Source organism: Dromiciops gliroides, chromosome 3 (assembly GCF_019393635.1).
Source record: "Dromiciops gliroides isolate mDroGli1 chromosome 3, mDroGli1.pri, whole genome shotgun sequence".
Lineage (NCBI taxonomy): Eukaryota > Metazoa > Chordata > Mammalia > Microbiotheria > Microbiotheriidae > Dromiciops > Dromiciops gliroides.
The window spans coordinates 617,166,395-617,191,178 of record NC_057863.1 but is presented as its reverse complement, the minus strand read 5'-3'; the positions used below and the strand labels follow the sequence as shown (position 1 = coordinate 617,191,178).

The 24,784-nt window shown below is 44.9% G+C and overlaps 1 protein-coding gene across 5 annotated transcripts in view; it reads left to right on the top strand.

Annotated features, from left to right (window-relative positions):
* Positions 1 to 24,784, top strand: part of ARHGEF10L (Rho guanine nucleotide exchange factor 10 like) — a 237,951-nt gene that overhangs the window by 38,971 nt on the left and 174,196 nt on the right. For all 5 annotated transcript variants that reach the window (XM_043997671.1, XM_043997670.1, XM_043997669.1 and 2 more), the window contains exons 3-4: positions 15,254 to 15,421; positions 16,407 to 16,434. In XM_043997671.1, coding sequence (XP_043853606.1) covers positions 15,254 to 15,421; positions 16,407 to 16,434 — 196 coding nt within the window. The remainder of the gene's footprint in view (positions 1 to 15,253; positions 15,422 to 16,406; positions 16,435 to 24,784) is intronic.

Below are 24,784 nucleotides of genomic sequence, written 5' to 3'. Positions count from 1 at the left end.
CAGGCAGCCTGAACCCCCATTTTAGAGGAGAGAGAGAGAGAGAGAGAGAGAGAGAGAGAGAGAGAGAGAGAGAGAGAGAGAGAGAGAGAGAGAGACAGGGACTGGCCATGCTTTCAACCAAGGAGAGATTTCAAGTTGGCCACTCTTTCAAGTGTGCCACAATGTTTAAATTTGTAGATTGTCGGAGCTAGTGTAAGTGAACTTGGGAGTGGATGTCAGGACAGGACAAAGAATATCAGAGCTGAACAGGAACCTTAGAACTGGGAAGGACTTCAGAACATGGAATGCTGGAACTGGAAAGGGCTGTAGGGGTCACCTTAACCAGAGGAGGAAACTGAGGCAGGATTTGATCACTGTCTTCAAGGAGCTCACAGAGAAAAAAGAGGGGAAATAACTACTGTAAAAATAGATTGTGGTAACTGAGTAAAAGAGGTACTAGTTTATGGGAATTCAGTGGCAATTCATGGATTTCGGGAAAATCAGGGAAGGCTTCATGGATTTCATAATACTTGGTCTGGGCCTTGAAGGGAGGGTAGGATTTTGACAAGTGGAAAAGTGAATTGGAGACATTCCAGAAGGGCCTCCGAAGATGTAGAGAGGGAGCCAAGAGCTTGGGAAATGGTGGCTAGTCTTCTGGGGGAGGAGTGTAGCTTATATGACAAGGACTCATGGAACATAAATCTGGGAAGGTCAGTTGGGGCCCATTCATGGAAGCCCTTGAATTTCAGGCTGAAATTTTTACTGCTTTGCTCAGCAGGCTATAGGAAGCTACTGAAGTTATCCCATCAGAGTTGTGCTTGAGGAAGATTCCTCGTGTGGCATTGTAATTAGTTTAATTTGATTCAGCACCTATTTATTAAGTGGCTCTTTTGAGCTGGCACTATGCTTGGCGCTGGGGGAACCAAAAATGGAAAAAGAGCACTCCCTGTCCTCAGGGAGCTTACATTCTGCTAGAGAATAGAACAGGGTCATGGGCAAAAGAATATAGGGTTTTTACAAAGTAGGAAGAAATGACTATGGGGAAAAAATACTGAGTGCAGCCAAGGGACCTGTGTTCAAATTTGACCCTCATGTTAACTATCTGTCATCTGGGCCAAGTCTTTGGACTAATTTCTTCACGAGTTAAAAATATGGTAGTTGGGTCAGCTGGCCTCTGAAGTCCCTCCCACATCCAGGTCTGTGGTGGAGTGATGCGGTGAATTCAGGAATTGGAGAGTGCCAATAACTTGGAGGATGGAAATGGTCCAGGAATTGCCTTGAGTAGAAGCCAGGATCATGAGCTGGGGTTCTGCCAGGCAGAAATGAGGAGGGATTGGATTAAATCCCAATTTAATTCAATAAGCATTTATTAGTCACCTACTGTGTGCCAAACATTGAGATAGATATTGGGGATATAAAGGTAAAGGTGAAATGATTCCTGTTCTGAAGGAGCTTTAAATCCTGCCAGAATTCTATACCTGATAAAGCATTATTTTTTTTGCGTGGGGCAATGAGGGTTAAGTGACTTGCCCAGGGTCACACAGCTAGTAAGTGTCAAGTGTCTGAGGCCGGATTTGAACTCAGGTCCTCCTGAATCCAGGACCGGTGCTTTATCCACTGCACCACCTAGCTGTCCCGTGGTGAAGCATTTGTGCAAACACACGGAGGTGGGAGATGACTAAGGGAACACTTGGCAGACCGCCTTCACTAAAAGTAATGGGAGGGGGCGGCTAGGTGGCGCAGTGGATTAAAGCACCGGCCCTGGATTCAGGAGTACCTGAGTTCAAATCCGGCCTCCAACACTTGACACTTACTAGCTGTGTGACCCTAGGCAAGTCACTTAACCCCCATTGCCCCGCAAAAAAAAAAAAAAAAAAAGTAATGGGAAATAAGACTGAAAAGTTATGTGGGAGCCAGGTAGTGAAAGCCGGGAATGGAGCTGGGAGAGAGCAGAGATGGGGTTACCAGTATGGAGAATGCTGTGGGGAACCTTCCCTTCCTTTTGTCTGCTTTCCAGGGGTGTTGGAAAGATATATAATTTTTTTTTTTAAAGAAGAAGGGTCTTAGAATAAATGATGAGGGAAAGACTGGCAGATTTAAGACTCTTCCCTCACTGGGTCTCAATTTCTCATCTGAAAACTGAGGATTATCTTCTTGCTCTTTTGTGTGTGTGTGTGTGTGTGTGTGTGTGTGTGTGTATGTTTGTTTGATTTATGAATGAATGACCCAAAATGTAGGATTTCATTGAGTTGTTTTGAGTCATGTCCAGCCCTTTGTGACTGGGAGTTTTCTTGGCAAAGATACTGGAGTGCTTTGCCATTTCCCTCTCCAGCCCATTTTACAGATGAGGAAACTGAGGCGCACAGGGTTGAATGACATGCCCAAGGTCACATAGCTAGTAAGTGTCTGAGGCCAGATTTGAACTCAGGTCCTCTTGACTTCCAAGCCACGTAGGCCAATAACTTATATCTTCAGTTACTTGTTTGATTCTCACCAGCCTTGGAGCCTGGGAGACCTGGGTTCAAGTCCAGTCTCTGACACCTACTGGCTAAGTAACCCTGGACCAGTTACTTAACCTTTCAGTGCTTTTGACAGCTTCTAAGACTGTATGTTGCAGAAAAGATGCTGATGAGCATGGGTAGAGGGAATTCCCTCATCCAGTGAATTTCCACATCAATGAAATCATAGGTCCAGTCTCTTTCTTTAATGTGGAAAAGGTTATTCATTAACCACTGAGAGAAATGCCAGAGTTCTGATTATCTAATAATATCCAAGGAAATAATCATTCACTCGCTCAATAAACATTTGCTAGATTCCAGCATAATGATGTCATTTTGGTCCTCTTGGAGAATGAAGGACACCAATCAACCAAACATTTGCTAGATGCTGGAGATAGAAAGATAAAAGATGGAAATCCCTGTCCATGATGATGACGATAATAATAATGATGGTGATGATAAATAGCATTGGTATGATGCTTTAAGGTTTGCAAAACACTTTACATATATTATCTCAGTTTATTTTCATAATATCCCTGGGAGGAAGGTACTTTTATTATGCCCATTTTTACAGGTGGAAAAGCTGAGGCTGACAGAAGTTAAGTGACTTGCCCAGAGTCACATAGTGGGTAGGTATCTGAGGCTGGATTTGAATTTAGGTCTTCCTGACTTCAAATCTACTGTGCCACTCACAGGGGACTGTGTCACATACATACATAACAAATTATAACATGACATGATAGGCCTAGAAACTGGTGATTTCACTGATCTAGGGAACTTCCAGATGAGGAAACTCTCTTCACCAATGCAGATAGATACTTTTCCTGCAGCTACTACTACTACTGTTGCTCCTGTTGTTGCTGCTATTAGTAGTTAGCATTTTATTTATTTATTTATCTATTTATCTATCTATCTATTCATTCATTTATTTATTTATCTATCTATCTATCTATCTATCTATTTATTTATTTATTTTTAGTGAGGCAATGGGGGTTAAGTGACTTGCCCAGGGTCACACAGCTAGTAAGTGTCAAGTGTCTAAAGCCGGATTTGAACTCAGGTCCTCCTGACTCCAGGGCCGGTGCTCTATCTACTGCGCCACCTAGCTGCCCCAGTAGTTAGCATTTATAAAATACTATATATAAGATTTACAAAATGATTATTCCAGTTATTTCGTTTTTCTCTACAGCCCTGTGAGGTAGGTGTTATTATTCTAGTCATATTTCAAATGAGGAAACAGGGGATGAAAAAGATTTATCCAGGGTCACACAGCTAGTAAGTTTTGGAGACAGAATTTGAACTTAGGTCCTCTTAACTACAAGTCCACCAGGCCATTTGGGATTAAAGGGCTAAATTAATTGCTCAGGGTCACACAGCCAGTATATGTTGGTCTTTCTGGTTTCTGTATCAGCTTCCTCCCCAATGTACCACACTGCCCCTCTGTATAGGAGAACCCCAAATGGAATGATTTGAGAGATCTAAAGAGGGAAAAATTGCTTCTAGCTGGGAGTGTCAGGGAAAAGTTGATAGTTGGGAAATGGGCTTTTAATATAATTAATTTTGGCAAATTTATTAAGTACTTGCTATGGATCCTGAGCTTGGTGCTAAGGATACAAAGATGATATGATGAAGCCTTTGCCTTATTGTCCCTTAAGCCAGACAATTCCAAAACTACTCAGCTCTAGGCAATACAAACAAGCCCAGCTTGAAGAGCTTTCTCTAATCAGCTTCTAGCAATGACATGTTCAGAGGTTCCGGTATGCAGGAAAGGTGTGATAAAGAGCAAAGGAGAGATCTAGACAGGTGCTCTAGGAAATTGTGAGTAGGTATCTCATTACTGTCACCTGACACAAAGTACTACCATGGAGAGAAGTAGGGAAGTTAGGAGGAAGGGTCGGTTTAGGGGAAAGTTCACTTTTGGATGAGTTTAGTGGTAGAAATGTCCATTGGGCGGTTGGAGGTGTGGGACTAGAGCTCGGGGCAAGGGTTAGTGCTTGATATGTAGACATGGAGATCATCTGCATGGAGGGGATCCCTGGAATCATGGGAAATGCTAAGGTTACCAAGGAGAAAAAAGAAAAAAGAGGGCCCAAGAAGAATATCCAAAGGTGGGCATTCAAGATTAGAGAATGGAGGGATGGTGAAGCTCTGAAGGGAGATTGAGGAGGAGTGGTCAGGTGGAAGGGAAGAGAACCAGGAGAGAGCAGTGTTATGGAAGCCTGAGGTTATTTAGGACGGAAGCTGTGTTGGATACTGTTAGGAGGTCAAGGAAGATGGGAGCAGAGAAAAGGTAAAAGATTCTTCCAGTTGAGAGATTAGGGGTCCTTACTAGCTGTGTGACCTTGGGCAAGTCACTAAACCCTCATTGCCCTGCAAAAACAAACAAAAAAAGAGATCAGGGGTCACTTCTGGGCTTTTTTTTTTTTTTTCAGGGCAATGAGGGTTAAGTGACTTGCCCAGGGTCACACAGCTAGTAAGTGTCAAGTGTCTGAAGCTGTATGTGAACTCAGGTCCTACTGAATTCAGGGCCGGTGCTTTATCCACTGCGCCACCTAGCTGCCCTTCAGGGGTCACTTCTGAGCAGATTTATTGGAATGTTGGGGATAGAAAGCCAGATTTCAAGAGTTCAGAAGTGGTGCCTGGGCAGTCAGGAAGTAGAGGCTGCTACTGTGGACTGCCCATTTACACAACAACTGATGAGCTTTGTTTGAGCTCAGGGATGCTTCTTAACAAAGTTCTTTCACTGCAAAGTTCAGCACACCGCCTTGCGGAATGCTTACCTCAACAGGAGATGTAACTTTTCATTCTTGTCATTAAAAGAAAGGAAGGCTGTGTACTCTCACTTTAAAAATTTGGCACAAACTTTGTTGTGTTTGGCTCAGGGTTTGGCTTCCTTTTATCGCTGTGTGGAGGACTTTTTCATGGGATTATAGATCTGGAACTGGAAAGGGCCTTGGAAGTCATCAATTTAAACCAATATTTGGGGGCAGCTAGGTGGCGCTGCAGTGGATAGAGCACTGGCCCTGGAGTCAGGAGGACCTGAGTTCAAATCCGGCCTCAGACACTTAACACTTACTAGCTGTGTGACCCTGGGCAAGTCACTTAACCCCAATTGCCTCACTAAAAAAAAAAATTAAATTTAAACCAACATTTTCTTTTCTTTTCTTTCTTTCTTTTTTTTTTTTTTTTGCTGGGCAATTGGGGTTAAGTGACTTGCCCAGGGTCACACGGCTAGTAAGTGTTAAATGTCTGAGGCCAGATTTGAACTCAGGTCCTCCTGAATCCAGGGCCGGTGCTCTATCCACTGCGCTACCTAGCTGCCCCCCAACATTTTCTATATGAGGAAACTGAGGCAGACGGAGGTTAAGTGACTTAAGCAGGATCCCACAGCTAATTGGTCTGAGGCCAGATGCTCATTCCTTCCCTTCCCTACGCCTCATGCTCTTTGTCTTCTCCCAGGTCAGCAGGGATAGGAATGGGGAAGATTCTTCAGGCAGAAGCAATCAGTCAATCAAATTTTTTTTTTATTAAGCACTTAGTGTTTGCTCTTAAGGAGTTCTCAGTCTGATGGGGGAGACAATGTGGAAGTACATACAAGAATAAATGGGAGGTGACCTCAGAAAGCGAAGGTGTTAGTTTAGTAGCTGAGTGGATGGAGAAGGGCTTCTGTCATAAGGTGGCATTTGAGCTGAGTCTCCAAAGAAACCAGGAATTCTAAGAGGTAGAGATGAGGAAGGAGATTGCTCCAGGTCTGGGAGATCACTATTTGTGCAAAGCATGATGTTGGGAGATAAAGTCTTGTGGGAGGAATAGCAAGATCAGTGTCACTGGGTATTAGAGTGCATTCAAGGGAGTTCAGTCCCTGGAGACTAAAAAGGTTACAAAGAGGCCAGGTTGTGAAAGGCTTTAATACCAAAAAGAGGATTTTATATTTGATCCTGGGTGGGGGGTGATAGGGAGCCACTGCAGTTTATTAAGTAGGGGGTGACACGGTCAGATCTGGGTTTTAGGAAAATCACTTTGGCAGCTGAGTGGAGGATGGATTGGAGTGGGGAGTGATCTGAGGCAGGGGGACCAATTAGGAGGCTATAGTGCAGGCAAGGGGAGATGAGGACCTGAACCAGGATGGGAATTGTGTGGGCCAAGAGAAGAGAGTTTATACAAGAGATGTTGTTTAGGTAGAAATGAAAGCTTTGGCAATGGATTGGATGCTTGAGATGAAGGTAGAGTGAGGAGTCAAGAATGATCTCATAGTTGTTTAGTCATTTTCAGTCATGTCTGACTCTCTGTGACCCCTTTTGGGGTTTTCATGGCAAAGGTACTGGAGTGGTGTGCCATTTACTTCTCCAGCTCATTTTACAGAAGAGGAAACTGAGGCAGACAGACTTGCCCAGGGTCACACAGCTAGTAAGTATCTGAGGGCACATTTGAATTCAGGTCCTCCTGACTTCAGGTCCAATGTTCTATGTACTGTGCCGCCTAACTGCCCCATGATCCCATCCATAGTCACAAGCCAGATGTCAGGAAGGAGTCTTTAAGGCCTGAACCTTTATAAGAGCACAGCGGATCAAGAGAGAAAGATAATAGCTGAGAGTCAGGAAAAGCCTGGATTCTAAAGCTTGTTAATTCAGTTCAATTCAGCACTGTGGTACTATGACAAGACTAGTGGGTAGTTCTTTTGTGTGTGTGTGTGTGTGTGTGTGTGTGTGTGTGTGTGTGTGTGTAAATTGGGGTTAAGTGACTTGCCCAGGGTCACACAGCTAGTAAGTGTTAAGTGTCTGAGGCGGGATTTGAACTCAGGTCCTCCTGAATCCAGGGCCAGTGCTCTATCCACTGCACCGCCTAGCTGCCCCTTAGTGGGTAGTTCTGGTGTCAGAGATCCTGCTTCTGGAGTTTACTGAGTAGCCTCGGGCAAGTCACTTAATAAAAATAATAATAGTTCACATTCATACAGTACTTTTAGGTCTGCAAAGTATTTTATATATGTTATCTGTGTGCTAGGTGCTATCATTAGCCCCATTGTGCATTGGAGAAAACAGAGGCAGAGGAGAAAACAGAAGTTAAGTGACTTGCCCAGGGCCATGCTGCTAGGTTGTGTGGGAGGTAGAATTTGAATCCAGGTCATCTTGATTTCCAGGTGCAGCACTCTCTCCACCACCATCTCCACCACACTGACACCTCCTTGGCCCTCTGTTTCCTTAGCTGTAAAATGAAGAATTTAGACTAGATGGCCTCTGGGGTTCCTTCTAGGTTCAGATGATGGAATTATCTATTAGGTACCTACTATGTGCAGGTAGGAACGCTAGGTATGTAGATGCAAAAACCAAAAAATGAAACAATTCTTTTCCTCAAGGAGCTTACGTGACATTGCCTGGAGAAGCCATAAATGTAAAGAAAGGAAGACAAAGGAAGTGTAAGAGGGAGAGAGCAGGATTCGCTAAGCCTGGAACAGATCACAGGGCTGTGGATCAATAGCTGGAAGGGAGCCTAGGGGAGCAGGTTATTTGCTCCCATCTCTTCATTTTACAGAGGAGGAAACTGAGGCACAACGTGATGAAGTAACTTGCTCAGGGTGGCACAGTCAGTATTTTTTTTTTTTTTTAGTGAGGCAATTGGGGTTAAGTGACTTGCCCAGGGTCACACAGCTAGTAAGTGTTACGTGTCTGAGACCGGATTTGAACTCAGGTCCTCCTGACTCCAGGGCTGATGCTCTACCTTGTACACCATCTAGCTGCCCCTGGCACAGTCAGTATTAAAGATGGGACTTAAATCTGGGTCTTCCTAAGGATAGGTTTCAAGCCATTGCGCCATTGCTGATTGAAGCCAAACTGTCTAGAACCTTGAATGCCAAGATAATGACTTGGCATCATATACCATAGGTATTGAAAGCTTTTGAAGGAGGGGCTTAATCATGAGGACGATTACACTGGCATTTGATGAAGGCTAAATTGGAGCAAGGAAAGATGGAAGCAAACAATTGCTTTTTTATTAGGCAATTTATTAGGCAATTGCTCCGTACCAGGCACTGTGCTAGGCACTTGGGATACAAAAAGAGGCAAAAGACAGTTCCTGCCCTGAAGGAACTTACAATCTAATGGGGAAGATAACATGCAAACAAGCTCTACACAGGTTAAATAGAAAAGAATTAACAGAAGGAAGGCACTAGAATGAACAGGGGTTGACATGAAATGCTTCTAGTAAAAGATGGGATTTTTGTTTGGACTTAAAGGAAGCCAGGGAGGTTAGGAGTCAGAGCGGAGGAGATAGAGTCTTCCAGGCACGGAGGACAGCCAGAGAGAAGGCCTGGAGCTGAGATGGAGTGTCTTGTTCATGGAACATGTAGGAGGTCAGTGTCCTTGGATCAAAGACTGTGTGTCAAGGAGGTCCGTGTAAGAAGACTGGAAAGGTAGGAGGGAGCTTTAGAGAACACCAAAGAGGGCAGTTTGTATTTGATCCCGGAGACAACAGAGAACTACTGGAATATATTGAGTAGGGGGTGACATGGATGGACCAGAACTTTAGGAAAATCACTGAATGGAGAATGGATTGGAGTGGGGAGAGACTTGAAGTAGACAGACTATTACTATTACTATTATTACTATTACTATTATTACTATTACAGTAGACCAGGTGTGAGGTGATGAGGGCTCGCACCTGAGTAGGGGCTTTGATTTGAGAGATGGTGCAAAGGTGAAATGGATAGGCCTTGGCAACAGCTTGGGGGGGGGGTTGAGAGAATGTGGAGAGTCCCGGATGACTCCTATTTTGTGAATCTGGGGGGCTGGGAAGATAGTTTTGCCCTCCATAGTAATAGGGAAGGTGGGGAGGGGGCATAGGATTTAAGGTAAAGATAATGTATTGAGTTTAAGATGGCTATCCAGGTGGAAATGTCTGAAAGTCAGTTGGAGATGCAAGATTGGAGCTCATCTGAGAGACATGGGTAGGACAGGTAGATCTGAGAAGCATCAGGGTAGAGATGATAATTAAATCCCTGGGAACTGATGAGATCACCAAGTGAAGAAGTATAGAGGGAGAACCCAAGGGACACTTGTGGTCATAGGGCCTGATCTGGAGGAGGATCCCTTAAAAAGCTCACTGAGGCCCTTGATCCAGTGCTCATTTCATTGAAAAAAAAGGATTATTGTTCAGTGCCAAGCAGTTCCCTTTAAGCAGAGAACTATAAAGCCCCTTAGGTTAGCTGTCTTGTCAATGCAGACAAGCCCAGCCAACTCTTCACTGAATGGTGAAGATCTTTCTTTAACCATCTTCTAGCAAACCAATTAGCCTAGCATATAGCAAAACAGATGTAAAACTTGTATTTCATCTTGTTTCTTCCTCATCAAACCAGCTATCCCTGCGAGGTTTCCCCTCCTTTTGGTCTTAGATGTTACTCCAAAGCATAAGTTCAAATAGCACTATACCCAGTAGGAGGGTTCAGTCCTCCTTCAGTCATCAGCGCAAATGATGAGCTTTCACATGTGATCCAGTTCTTTTCCAACCAATCACAGTGACTTCCAAACTGCAGGCTCCCATCAAAGTAGCTCTAGAATCAATTGTCTGAGCTGGAAACCTAAATCTTTTTGTTCTCTACCCACTATTTGTGACTCTTCCTGTACTCAGTTGACTTTAAAAAATAAACCTTACTGTCATTTCTTCTTAAAACTTATTCTTTAGCTTCTGTCTTCCAGTGCCTCAATCAGAGCCTCTAGTGGTCAATGACTCATCCTTACCTTGTGAGGCAAAAGTTAAGAAAATCCATCTCTCTGTCAGGTATGAACCTATCTTCCCATAGTTCCTTGACAGGTATTTGATGAATAGTTTCTCAGGTATAGATTTCAAAACTCTAAAATACAGTCATATGCCAAGAATTGATGGGCTGCAATGTTCACCCCCTTATTTCATTGCTCTGCCTTCAAATAGTCCTCTCAGCACCTTAATCTGAGAGAAAGGTTTTCTAATTTTGGGTTTTAGATTCCTTCATCACCTTCCTAACTTTCCAGTCTTCTTACGTATTACTCTCCTCCACAAAATCTACTGATAACTGGTTTCATTTTTGTTCCTCAAAAAAGACACTCTATTTCCTGATTCAGAACATTTTTACTGGCTGTCTCCTATACCTGGAATACTATTTTCTCATTTCCATCTTCTGTCTTCCTTGATTTTTTTTCAGATCTCATCTGAAATCCCACCTTCTATAAGAAGCCTTTTCTGATCCTTCTTTTTTTTTTTTTTTGCGGGGCAATGGGGGTTAAGTGACTTGCCCAGGGTCACACAGCTAGTAATTGTTAAGTGTCTGAGGCCAGATTTGAACTCAGGTCCTCCTGAATCCAGGGCTGGTGCTCTATCCACTGTGCCACCTAGCTGCCCCGAGTGCTTGAGTTTTATGCCTTAAACCTACTACTTACCACAGGACCAAGAGTTAAATGGCGCTTTGTACATAGTAGGTGCTTAATACATGTTTGTTGAACTGAATTGCATGAGTGGGCTAATGAAAGTCCAAAGGACAAGCTAAAATCTTTGTCACCTCAGTGACTAAGGTGACAAAGTCTTTTCCGGGGTTTTCGGGAAAGGGTGCTAGATGGGAAGGCCATTCATTAGCCATGTGACATTGGGTAAGACATTTGTCACTCCCTAGCCTCAGTTTCCTCCTCTGTAAAATGTTGAGGTCAGGGTGGGGCTTTGGACTGGATGAGTCTTTGTTTCATTTTTGCCTATCTGGCACATAGTAGATAGTTAATAAATACTTGTTGATTGGTTTCAGCCCTGTGACTTATTAGGTCCTGGAAACATCCGTGTGTGTGCGTGCACGCATGTGTGTGTGTGTTTCCATTCTGTCTCTTCAGGCAGAGCTTGACAGAGGGGCCACCATCTAGCCCTCTTCCTGCAGTGATGCTCACACCATACACTCTATGCCTCCCATCTGTCATTGTGGGCACTTGAGCCTGGTCTTGAAGAGTGGGTAAGATTGCCAAGTTGGGACTCAGATGGGGGTGGGGGAGGCAGGGCATGTTCCAGGTGTGGACATAAAACCCTATTCGGGCACAAGGCATTCTTTATGTCGATTCAGCTTTATCTGATTATAACTGGCTCATTTTCCCACATGACACACAGATTAATCCCGTGTGTTATGTGATTTCTCTGTTTTCTTGGGCGAAACTCGAGCTTTTGCTTTCCCATGGGAAAGAATATCCAGCAGGGCTATGACTGGCATTTTGGACCCTACATCTGGGTCCCTTTGCCTGGGACAATTTGTATATGGATTTGCCAGAGGTGGGGGTATAGACTAAATGACCTCTTGAAATCCCTTCCCACCAATGACTCTGATGGGGTCATTTTCAGTTGTGTCTGACTCTTTGTGATGCCACTTGGGGTTTTCCTGGCAAAGGTATTGCAGTGGTTTGCCATTTCCTTCTCCAGCTCGTTTTACAGATGAGGAAACTAGGCAAAGAGGGCCAAGTGACTTGCCCAGGGTCACACAAATAATAAGTATCTGAGGCAAGATTTGAACTCAGGAAGATGAGTCTTCCTGGCTCCAGGCCCAGCGCTCTGTGCTCTATGGCACCACCAGAGGATGAAAGATGTGGAGAGGAGAGGAAGAGAAAAAGGGACTTGGGGGTCCCAAAGTTGGAAGCAGAGTTGAAGGGCAGATAGAGAGAAGCAGAGAGAAACAGGGAAAACTGACTCTGAGTCAGTCATGGTGGGCTGGGCTGGGGTGGTGTTGGGGGCTTAGCAGTATTAGATGTGAGCTGGCTCATTGAAACTCTGAACAGATTTTTTGTTAGCTGTTTGTGGACACAGGTCTACCATGTATACATATCTACATGTGTACACACACACACACACACACACACACACACACACACACACACACACACACACACCCCACAGTCTGGGCTCACTTGAATTCTGGCTCGCTTTCCATCCCTGGGCCTCAGTTTCTTCAGCTGTCAAAAGAAGAGGCTGGACTTGATGATTTCAGAGATCCCTCCTAGCTCTAAATGTTATGTTTCTAAATAAAACTGATATGTGACTTAGGAAATCCCACTACCTCCTGCGCTTTTCTCAGAGGTAGAATTTTTATGTGTGTGTGTGTGTGTGTCAGTTGGGGTTAAGTGACTTGTCCAGGGTCACACAGCTAGTAAGTGTCATGTGTCTGAGGCCAGCTTTGAACTCAGGTCCTCCTGTATCCAGGGTGGGTGCTTTATCCATTGCTCCACCTAGATGCACCTAGGATTTGTTTTAAAAGTTGAAGAGGCAGCTAGGTGGCACAGTGGATAAAGCACCCACCCTGGATACAGGAGGACCTGAGTTCAAAGCTGGCCTCAGACACATGACACTTACTAGCTGTGTGACCCTGGACAAGTCACTTAACCCCAACTGCCTCACCAATAAACAAATAAAAGTAACATTGAAGTTTTGAAAATTTTTCTGTGACGATTGTAGCTCTACAAGTGCAAATGACTTAAGAGGACATCTAGTCCATTTTACAGATGAAGAAACCGAGGTCTGGCCAGTGGAATGTTCCACGGTCATACAAGTAGTTGTCAGTGGAGGTGAGATTTGAAATGAGGTCCTTTGACTTTAGAGCTAGTGTTTTCTTCTGTTGAACCATGAAGACCTCTCCTCATCATTCCCAGCCCTGTTCGCCAACCTAGCTTAGAGGGTTGAATTGTAGAATCAGATTTATGGGAGATAAATAGTAGACCACATACCACTCTGCCTGTGCTTGGCATGTGGCGTTGGCCCCACACTGAGGTTCATACAAGTTATTCATGAAGGGCTTCTTCGGGGTGACCTGGGGTTTCTCCAAGCTTTGTCAGCAGAGCTCAGGCCTCCTCTGGTACCGAGAGGGCTTGATCGCCATCATGGAGGTAGTTGGAAGTAAATCTTTTAAGGTTTCCAAGGTTCATTGGTCACTGGAGCCTCACATTAACCCTGTGAGGGAGGCCTTTTGAACCCAGTTTTACATCTAATGAAACTGAGACTGAGAGAGTTTAAGAGGTTTATCCAAGGCTAGACAGCTAATAAGTGGTAGTGGTGGTGGGGTGAGATTTGAACCCAGTATCCAAACCCAAAACTTTACTATCTACGAATGGGCTAAATGCTAATTTTTGAGGCCTAGCCAACAGGAGTTCAAAAAGCCTTAAGAGGAAGATGATTTTTTTTTTTGGTGGGGCAATGAGGGTTAAGTGACTTGCCCAGGGTCACACAGCTAGTAAGTGTCAAGTGTCTGAGGCCGAATTGGAACTCAGGTCCTCCTGAATTCAGGGCCAGTGCTTTATCCACTGTGCCACCTAGCTGCCTCCAGAAGATGATTTTCTTGGGGGTTAGAGAGGGCACAACAAGTCTCAATGAGTATTTATGCTTAGTAATAGAGATATCATGGTGTAGTGGAGAGCGTAGAGGTTGGGTCTCACTTCTGATAAAGACTAGCCGTGGGACCTTGGGCAAGTCACTTGACCTCTTATAGTCCAAAGCAACTGTCTAAGACCAAGTTAGAGAAGGTAGGCTTTGGTCGAGGGGTTTCCCTCACCAGGAGATCCCCACACTAATTAAATCATAGGTCTGCTCCCCTCTCCCATCCAAAAGAGGGAAGATTACCAAGTTATCATGGAGAGCCAGCGTTGTATAAAGGAAAGAGCTTTGGTGTCAGAGAATCTGGCTTCGAATAAATCTATCTCTGATCAGCCACTTAACTCCCTGTGTGAGCTGGGGAATTGCCCACCCTCTCTTGGTGCAGTTTCTTCACTTGAAAAACTAAGGGGTCAGGCCAGATGGTCTCTAAGTTCCTTTCTAGCTCCAGAGTCTATGTACTATGAAGCACGTGTGGTGAAAGTTAATTTATTTTTGTTTGTTTGTTTGTTTTTTTGGTGAGGCAATTGGGGTTAAGTGACTTGCCTAGGGTCACACAGCTAGTTAAGTGTTAAGTATCTGAGGTTGGATTTGAACTCAGGTCCTCCTGAATCCAGGGCCGGTGCTCTATCCACTGCGCCACCTAGCTGCCCCAGTGAAAGTTAATTTAAAAAAAGGATTCTTGAGATATTGAAGGAAGCAGGACACGGGGGAGGCTTACAGTTTCATTAGATGTTGCTTCTGTCCTCAGACAGCTTCCTATCTAGAATGGAGATGGGCTAAGACAATAAAACACAGATTTATGTCATAATCTCACTGATCAGGGCAGCAGAGAGGTATAAAACAAAGTATAATATGAATGGCAAGCTGGGGTGGGGAAATAGAGAAGACTCCCTGGAGGAGGTAGCATGTGATTTGGTCTTTAAAAGTTGGGTGGGGATTCAGGAAGCAGTGAGGGGGGAAGGACAGGAGTCCAGTTTTGGGGAATAAGGATAGGGATGGGTGAGAAGGTGTCCTTCCAGGATGTAAAGGAGAGACATTCAGTTTAGCTGAAGCAGAGGGCATTTTGGAGTAATGAGATTAGTGGGCCAGCCTATGAAAGGCCTTGAATGCCAGGCAAGGTCATTTTCACAAAGGCCGTTCCACCTAGACACCCTTCTCCTGTTCCCCAAAGAATGCCACAGTTAATCTGCACTTAAGGCTACTAGGTCTGGGCCGGGAATGGAGCAGATAGTTCTCTTAGCTGTAGAGATCAGTGAATTTCCTCTTAACCCCATGGATCAACTCTGAAAACCTCCTTCTCCCTCCTGTTCTGTAAGCCACCCACCCAGCTGCTCCCCCTTTCATTCTCTGCTTGACCCTGCCCTGTCTCTCCCTCCTCGATCCCTGCTAACTTCTCCCTTCCCTTCCTTCACCTTCCCCAGGAGAGCAGCCAGCTCAGGAGGTTCCTGGGACTCCCCCCGAGGCTGAGGAGGACCCCGGAGAGGCTTTCGAGTTCGATGACACTGATGAAGAGGAAGAGGATCCCAGAACGGGCCCAGGGAAGGATGAGGAGCCCCCGCTCATCCCCTCGGATGCTGCCCCCATCACCGGTGAGATGAATTCAGGAAGCCTCTTTATGCTGCATCTGGGGAGTTAGGGGAGGGTGCAGGGCAGGTTCCCCCCCACCCCACCCCACCCCATGCCCATAACTGGCTTGTCTCTCTGATCCAGACCAGTCCTGGTGGGTCTTAGCTCATCTCCTGCTCCTGGAGAGCTGAACTGGGAAAATTCCTTCGGATTCTGGGCTCTGGGAATTCCACATTCCTTGGATTTCTGGAACATCTGGGGCTACTTTGGCACTTTTTAAATGGATGTTTTGGCTGAGTTGGCTCCGTTCCGGAGACAGTTGCACATAAGGAGGCTTCTCTTGAAGTCTGCCTCCCCCTCGGTCCAGCAGGGGAAGAGACCTCTTCGCCTGTATTTAGCAGCTCATCCCCCCCAGGGGAGACCCGGAGAGGGCGGGTTGGGAGAGACAAAAGATCTCGCTGGTATTCAGTAGTGGCTCCCAGGCTGTTGGACTCTGTCACTTTGGGGAGTTGATCTGAGGACTGGATTGACAGAAACTTCCTGAAAGCAGGAGGACAACGGGCTCCTTGGCAAGCTTGCCCTCTCTGATGCCCTGCTGGTCAGCTGCCACCATCTGGAGTTTTGAGCCGGGCTATTGGTGTGGGGGGGAGGATGGGGGCACCCTGGAAGAGAGGGGTGTGTGTGTGTGTGTGTGAAATCAAGGCTTACACAACTCTTGGCCTTCTCCTGTGAGCCCTGGGGGACTGGGTGGAGGGGAAGAGACCCATGAAAACTGAGCCCCAGACTAGAAACTGCAGCTGAGATCTGTGTCCTCTCGAGCCTCCCCTTCCCCAGGAGGAGGTTGGGAAATGGGGCGGGTATGTACTGAGCTCCTCTGGGACCAGCCCAACTGGGGCTAGCATGACTGGCCCAGACACCTGAGCATCAGGGCCAGGTTGTGGGGGAGGAGGGGAAGGGGACATTCTAAGGAGGCCGTCGCCCTAACTGGCTCCCCTCTGTTTTCCCTAGATCCTGCAGCTGCCCAGCCCCAGACAGAGTAAGTGAGCTACCTTTGCTTTGCTTTGCTTTGGCATGTCCTAAAATGGTGTTAAAAAGAGAAACCTGGGGCTGAGGGGAAGTGGGAGGTGTAGGGGGTAGAGACGGAGAAATAACCTTCATCAGCAACCTGGGAGAGCTCACTGACTGAGCCAGAAACAAGATGCTTGGGAGGAACTCTTTCTCAAAGCAGTAGCTACGAGTAAGAAGAATGCTATCATTTCCCCTGCCTTTATAATTACTGGTGGGTGGTGTGACTTTGGGCACATTGTTTAACCTCTGTGGGCCTCAGTTTCCCCGTCTGTAAAATTTGGGTGTTGGAATAGATGACTCTTTTTTTTTTTAGTGAGGCAATTGGGGTTAAGTGACTTGCCCAGGGTCACACAGCTAGTAAGTGTTAAGTGTCTGAGGCCGGATTTGAACTCAGGTCCTCCTGACTCCAGGGCCGGTGCTCTATTCACTGCGCCACCTAGCTGCCCCTGGAATAGATGACTCTTAAGGGTCCAGCCCGCTGGAAATTTCTCATCCTGATTAGGATGCCTTTTGTTCTGCCCAGGAAGAGAGGACCATCAATTATTCATTGTGTGACCTTGGGCAAGCCCAGTCTCCTGTGGGCTGCTCCTGCATTTATCATATAACGGGGAGAATGATATGCAGGGATGTCATGTGGGTTAGAAGAAGCTGTGGCAGTTACTGTGCTCCACATTCCTCTTTCATGGGATCCTTCTTCTCTACCACTGACTTGGTTGTGTGACCTTGAATGAGTTGCTTCCCCTTCTTGGCTTCATTTTCCTCCCTGGTAAAGAGGAAAGGATTGATTCAAATGATACTTAAGATTCCTTCCTGCACCTACATTCTGTTTTTGTCTTTCTATTCTGAAGTAGCAAACAGAAAATCAAAGGAGCACTTTCCTATACAGAAAAAAGAGGGTTATCTATGAAAATGTGTATTTCTAATTTGGAGAGGTTGCTTTTCTTTTAAAGTATGTAACAAATGCAGCATGAGACTTTCAGACCTGTCCTGTTTGTCCATGGTTCTTTCTGGCCTTGCTTCTGTTCACTTTTGTGTGTTAAAAAATATCCCCCTGGGCCTTTTTTCTTTTTTTCCCCCTTTTATCTTTCCCTCCTTCCCTCCCTGCCTCCTTCCCTCTTTCCTTCCTTTCCTATCTCTAGTCCCTCCCCCTCCCCAGCCCTCCAAAGACGGAAAGAAAACAAAAAGGAAAAAAATTGTAATAAATATGTATAGTTAAGCAAAATGAATTCCACTAATGGCCATGTCTGTAAATGTATGTTTTACTCTGTATCTCATTTCTAACATCTCTGTTGTCTTGGTTGGTCATTGTCTTGATTTTTCAAAGTCTTTCAGAGATTTCTTCTTATAGTGTTATTGTTCTTATATAAATTATTCTCTGGGTCCAGATCATTTCATTCTGCATCTCTCTTCCCCCCCCCCAACATTTTGTGTGTGTGTGTGTGTGTGTGTGTGTGTGTGTGTGTGTGTGTGGCAATGAGGGTTAAGTGACTTGCCCAGGGTCATACAGCTCATCCTTGTCAAGTGTCTGAGGTCGGATTTGAATTCAGGTCATCCTGAATCCAGGGCCTGTGCTTTATCCACTGCACCACCTAGCTGCCCCTACTCTGCATCTTTTAATACAAGTCTGAAGTCTTCCAGCTCTGAAGTTTCTCTTTTAAGATCCCTCCTTGCTCTGACATTCTGTGTTCTAAGGAACTCAGACACTTATTAGCTGCCTCACTTAACCTCAGGCAAGTCACTTAACTCTGCTTGCCTCAGAAGGAAACGGCAAACCGCTCCAGTGTCTTTGCCAAGAAAACCCCAAACGGGGTCAAGAAGACTGAAAAATGATTGAACAATAGCATTTATATCACAGGTGCTTCAAGATTTTGCTAAGCACTTTACAAATATTGTTATATTTGATCCTCCCAACAATCCTAGGAGGGCGGTGTTATGACGATCCCCATTTCCCTGAGGAGTGAACTGAGGCACAGAGTACTTAAGCGCCTCATTCAGAGTCACACAGTGTCTGAGACAGAATTCCAACTCGGGTCTTCCTGATTCCAAGCCCAGCTCTCTAGCCACTGTGACCCCTAGACCTCTCAAGTACAAAGCCCTCTGCTTGGCTTTTAGAGTTAGTTATGCACAGTCTGGCTCCAGCCTCTCTTTCCATTCTTATCTCCTGTTACTCCCCTTAATATGCTTGAGGCTGAAGCCAAACTGTTCTGGCTGTTAACTGAACCCGACCTTGCCTAAGCTGCCTTCATACCTGGAAAGCGGGTCCTCTGGTTATCCTCACGGCTCAGCTCCTCGAGGAGCCTTTCCTTACCTTGCTGGTTGCTAGTGTTCTCCGCCTTCTCCAGCGGGCTCTCATTTATCAGTGTAAACATTTTATTTCCTCGTCTCCTGTTTAAATTCTGAGCTTCTGCAGGGCCGAGATCGCCTTTCTATCCAGGGCACTTGTGTCTCTCAAGTTTTAGGTGCTTAATAAATACTTGTTGATGGTACTTAGGGGAAACTTTATATCCCTAACTGCTTACATCACATCAATAAAATAGAGAAAAAGAGAATTGGGCATGCAACCACAAAACTAGAAAATGAAGAACTGCTTGTTGAAAAAGGGAGACCAGAGGGATTCATTCAGAGTCAGAGAATCTGAGTTCGAATCCAGCCACTGACACTTATTACCTACATGACCTTGGGAAAAGTTAACTTCCCTGGGCTTCAGTTGCTTCATGTGTGTGTGTGTGTGTGTGTGTGTGTGTGTGTGTGTGTGTGTGTAAAACACCAGATTTGATGACCTCGAAAGTCCCTTCTGGCTCTAGATTTGTGAACCTCTAGTTCTAAGATGAACTGAATGGTGGAGTCTATACCCCAGTTCAGACATACCTCATGTGGGGTGAGTCTGGCCAGGTTGAATCAAGGAGGATTAGATTGGAAGGTTCTCTCCTGAACTTTTCACCAGGAACAGGATCCCCCCTTCCCGGACGCAGGAAATGGGACACTAAGTCCTTGATAACAATAATCCTCTAGAATTCCTTGGTGATATTCACTGCTCAAGCTAATGGGGTGGTATGTATGGGAGGCAGTGTTTTAAGGGAAAGGATATGATTCATCTAGGAAGCACAGTGTATAGAGCACTGGGCCTTGAGTCAGGACGACTCATCTTCCTGGATTCAAATCTGGCTTCAGACACTTAACTGACTGTATGACCCTGGGCAAGTCACTTAACCTGTTTGCCTCAGTTTCCTCATCTGTAAAATGATCTGAAGAAAGAAACAGCAAACCACTCAGGGATCTTTGCCAAGAAAACGCTGAATGGGGTCACAAAAAGTAGGACGTGACTGAAAAATGACATAAAATTCTGACAAAATGATTGCTAAGTATCCAAAAATGGAAAAAGAAGGGAGAGATGAAAAAAACAACAACACATAGTAGCCACAAAGGGAACTCTCTGATATAGAAGAGGGATGAGGTTTATTTTGCTTGGCTCCAAGGGCAGAAAAATTGAGAACATTAGGAGAAGGTTACTGGGAGGCAGATTTCAGATCAATATAACCATTATCAGTGCAGTCCCCAGTAGAATGCAATGCTACATGGAGTAGTGAGTCGTCTGTCATTAAGAGATCTTCAAGGGGCAGCTAGGTGGCGCAGTGGATAGAGCACCGGCCCTGGATTCAGGAGGACCTGAGGTCAAATCCAGCCTCAGACACTTGACTTATTAACTGTGTGACCCTCATTGCCCCTCAGGCAGAGTCTAGTTTTTGCTATAAAGGGGTTTTGTCAATCTGATAAATGCTTTGGTGAGGTCCCTTGTAGCTTTATTCTAAATTCTCTTATTTTTTTTATTTTTATTTTTTTAAAAATCCTCTTATAATGTACACTGATTGCAACTCTCTCCTCTATGAAAGGTTCCCAGTTAACCCCAATGGTTACTTTGAAAGACTGATTTCTTCCCTTTCCCCCTCTCCATCATGTCCTTTGGATCCTTGGGCCTCTGTGACTGGCAGGGGATGTGGCCAAAGCAAACTGACTCTGCTTCTGTAGAGTGGTCACCACTGTCTGGGTCACAGGTCTTTGAATGTGAGTGACTTGGAAGAGTTTGGTTGGTAAGAAACAATTTTCCACTTACTAGCTGTGTGACCCTGGGCAAGTCACTTAACCCCAATTGCCTCACCAAAAAATATATATATATAAAATATATTTTAAATATATATTTTAATTAAAAAAATATATATATATATATAAAATTTAAAAAAAGAAACAATTTCCTGGGATGAGGAAGGGGGAGCCTGGGACTGGGAGTCAAGAGGCATTACTTGTGGTTTTAGCTCTGTCATAGGTGAACTCTGGGACCTGTGGACAACTAGTTGAACTGAGCTGGGCCTCAATTTCCTTATCTGCAAAGTGGAAACAATAGTGTCCTCCCTCTACTTATTTCAATGTGTTGCCCCATGGGGCCCTTCCCAGGGTGGGGCTGGGGCCTAAGGGTTTGATGGAGAATGTGGCTAGGCAGGGTTCATGGTGCCTTCGGTTCTGCAATGAGGAGGGAGGGAGCAAGGCTGGGGAGGTCCTTGTGTAAGTGACTGGAGCTGGGTGGATCTGGTGATTAGGTGGAAAAGGCCAGAGGCAGAAGGTGGTGTCAGGGACAAAACTGAAGATTCACGACAAGAGAGCTGACCAGCCAGAGGGGAAGTCCTGGTTTTCAGGCTCCAGAGTTCAACTGACTGGAGGACTGAACTAGATAAGGTACACAGCACCCCTCAATTTTGCCTTAGTGTGTGTGAGCTCTAAGTGTGGCTGACCACCATTCTCAATTTCTCCCAACTTGCAAACCCTGTTAGCTTGAGAACTCTTTGCTCCTTCACTGCTTTCCCTACCTTTCAAGGAATTATCTGGCTTTCTTCCCCCCCCCCCCCCATCCCCAGTGGAACTCTAGGAATGGTGGGGACCTTTAGGGAAATCCTGTGGCAGCCTGGGCTAGTGTGAGGCAGTGTGGTGAGGGGCATGGAGTATTGGAACTGGAGTCAGGAGAATGGATTCATATCCTACCTCAGACTCTTACTAGCGATGTGGGCTTGGGTAAATCACCTAGCTCTCTGAAGACTCAGTTTCTGTGTCTGTAAGAAACACATTGTGTAGGTACTAGTAGTAGCTAAATTCTAGGGTTGTTGTGAGGGTAAACTGAGATAATATATAAAGTGTTAGCATACTTAGCACAAGTATCTCTATCAGCCTACCTTTTCTTTCCTTTTTTTTTTTTTTTTTTTGGTAAGGCAATTGGGGTTAAGGGACTTGCCCAGGGTCACACAGCTAGTAAGTGTTGTGTCCAAGGTCAGATTTGAACTCAGGTTCTCCTGAATCCAGGGCTGGTGCTCTATCCACTGCGCCACCTAGCTGCCCCACAAGTATCTCTATCTACAGGTAGCCTTTTCCTTCTGATTCTCCCTGGCTGCTAGTGTGCCCCTCCCCAGATCATCTTGTATTTATGTGCTCTTTTTATGTATTTTATATACACCCTTCTATATGTACGTGTTGTCTTCCCAGATAGCATGTAAGATCCTGGAGGGCAGGACCTCATCTAGGACAATGCTAGACAGGAGAAGAGACTTAATAAATACTTGCTGATTATTTGATTGAAGTGGCAGTTAAAAATTGTGAAGACGAACGAGATTTTACAGGTGTTAGGAGTTCCTTGGATACTAGTTAATTTTTAACAAGTTGGTATTGGTATTCTTTATTTTAGTTAGCCATCCTGAGAACCTTGGGATTTACCATTTGTGTGCGTGCGTGCGTGTGTGTGTGTGTGTGTGTGTGTGAGAATTAGATGTTTAGCTCCAGAAGGGTCCTTGGAGGTCATCTGATCTAATCCTCTCATTTCACAGATAAGGAAACTGAGGCCCAGAGAAGTTCAGTGAGATGTGTTATTCCAGAAGGTTGTAATCTATGTACAGATTCATCCTGAATTGGAAAGTGACTCTGTGTCCCTCTTACTATTATTTTACAAACAATTTTTTTACATGTAAAATTCTTAATCCAATTTTGAAAATTGGGTCACATTTCTCACTAATTCACCCTTGTGAGGAGAGCATTGTCATAGGAACATAACAAAAGGATTTTATGTTTGCTGTTACTTGTGGTTCGAATGACAATTCAAAATGATTTCTCACTGTGGTAGTGCTATACTAGCATTTACTAATCAAAAATCACCCACAGAGTTCATCTCTTTGATGCTTGCCCCTATCGATGGAATTTGCTATGTGAGGAGAAAAGCAAGGACATAGCAGCATTAATTCTGTTTGATTTCAGGTAGGCATCGTTAGGCAGCCAGTTGTAAGGCAGGACGTCCCAGCCAGGCTCAGAATTAACCAGGTGGAAAAATGTCTTGTTCACCAAGATGGAGATGGGTTAAGAGAATCCTAGCTTCTCCTTCACAAGGTCAACCTCTCGACTTTCTCAGGAGCAGATGACCACCTGTGGCAGTCCTCAGACTATGCAGGGGCACATGACATTTCTCTTCAATAATGAATCAGTGAAAAAAAAAAAGAATCAGCTATCTTATAGATCTTATACCTATACCTGAATTCAAGACATAGAATGGCAGCAAGTTAAATTTCAACCCAATCAATGATTGATTTATAATTACTACTGGCAGTACTTAAACCATTGTTTTCAGTTAGCTCATGTTCAAAAATTCACAGTGACACTCCCAACTCCCCATTACTGAAGAACGGACCCCACCCCCACCCCAAGGAGCTTCCATTTGACTTATGGCTTCTATCAAAACAGAGCTCTGAGTTGGTCCATTTCATTGGCCAACTTGAAATGACTGGTTAAATGTAGGGTTGGGATGTGATGGTGGGGTTTGGTCAATGGGCCTTATTGACATTCTTGGGGAAGGAAGTTGGTTGAGTAATGTTTTGTGGGGGTGCTGGTTACCTGTGTCATCAAAGGGCCTTGACCTACTGTAGCTATCTTGGGCACATGGGACTGATGTTGTTATAATGGGCTGTGACCAGATGTGTGAATGATGAGAATTTGACCCTTAGGATCATGGTGAGCAAAGAGGAGCCTGGGGTATGTGGCCTCATACCCAGGGAGAGGAAGATGATGCTCAGTCACAGCCATAAATATGAACTTGTTTAGGATCCTAGATGGCAATGAGAAGAATAATCTTAACTCCTGATTTCTCTAGTACTTGAAGGTTTGCAAAGTGCTTTCGTTATAACCCTGGGAGTTAGATAGGATAAGTATTATTATCTTCACATTACAGATGGTGAAACAGAGATAAATGATGTGATTTATAATAGGAATATAGAATTTTAAAATGTTTTTAAAAATTAAATTGTAAGAGACCTTTGAAATAATCTGGTCCAGGAGTTCTTAACCTGGGGTCTGTGGAAATTTCAGCAGAACAAGAAGAGGAAACATTTTTATTTTCACTATCCATTAACTGAAACATAGCATTTCCTTCAATTATGAATGTAGCATCCTGGAGAAATATCCATAGGCTTTCACTGGACTGTCAGAGAGAGGGGTCCATCCCTCCAAAAGTTGAGAACTCCTGATATAGTCCAGCCTCATTCTCATTTTATAGATGAGGAAACTGGGACCCAGAGAGGTAGAGTGACTTTTCCAGGGTCATACAGATCTTTAGACACCAAGTTCATTGTTCTTTCCACTGTAACACACTAGCTATATCATGTTTGCTTTTCGGTCACCAAACATTTCTTGGGTAGTTACTCTGTTTGGTCTACAGTATTAGTTTTTGGAGGTACAAAATTGTATGGGACATTGCCCCTGGTCTCTATGGCCTCATAGACTGTAGTGGGTTTTCCTGCCTTCTGTTCCTCTTTTGGTTAATCCATCTGCCACAGGTGTCCAAATAATCTTCCCAAAGTGCAGGTCTGACCTTTGGGTATTGGAAGGACCACCATACGGAAGAGGGCTTGAAATTGTTCTCTCTGGCTCCATGGGGAGGAACCAGGAGCAATGAGGGGACATTGAAAAGAGGCAAACTTAAGCTTGATGTCGGAAGAACCTCCTACCAATGGGAGCTGTCCAAAGAGAGAATGAATTTGCCTTGGAAAGTAGTGGCTCCCCCCTCATTGGAGGTCTTGACCAGGCAGGGACTGGGTGACCACTTGGCGGGGCTATTCCAGACAGGGCCTCCAATTTAGGTCAGGGTTGGGCTAGATGGTCACTGAAGTCCCTTCTAACATTCCAACATAGAGATTCTTTGTTTCTGATTTTGTGACCATGTTGTTCCCCTGCTCAAAAGCTGTCAGTGGCTCCCCATTGCCTTTTTTTTGGGGGGAGGGGCAGGGCAATGAGGGTTA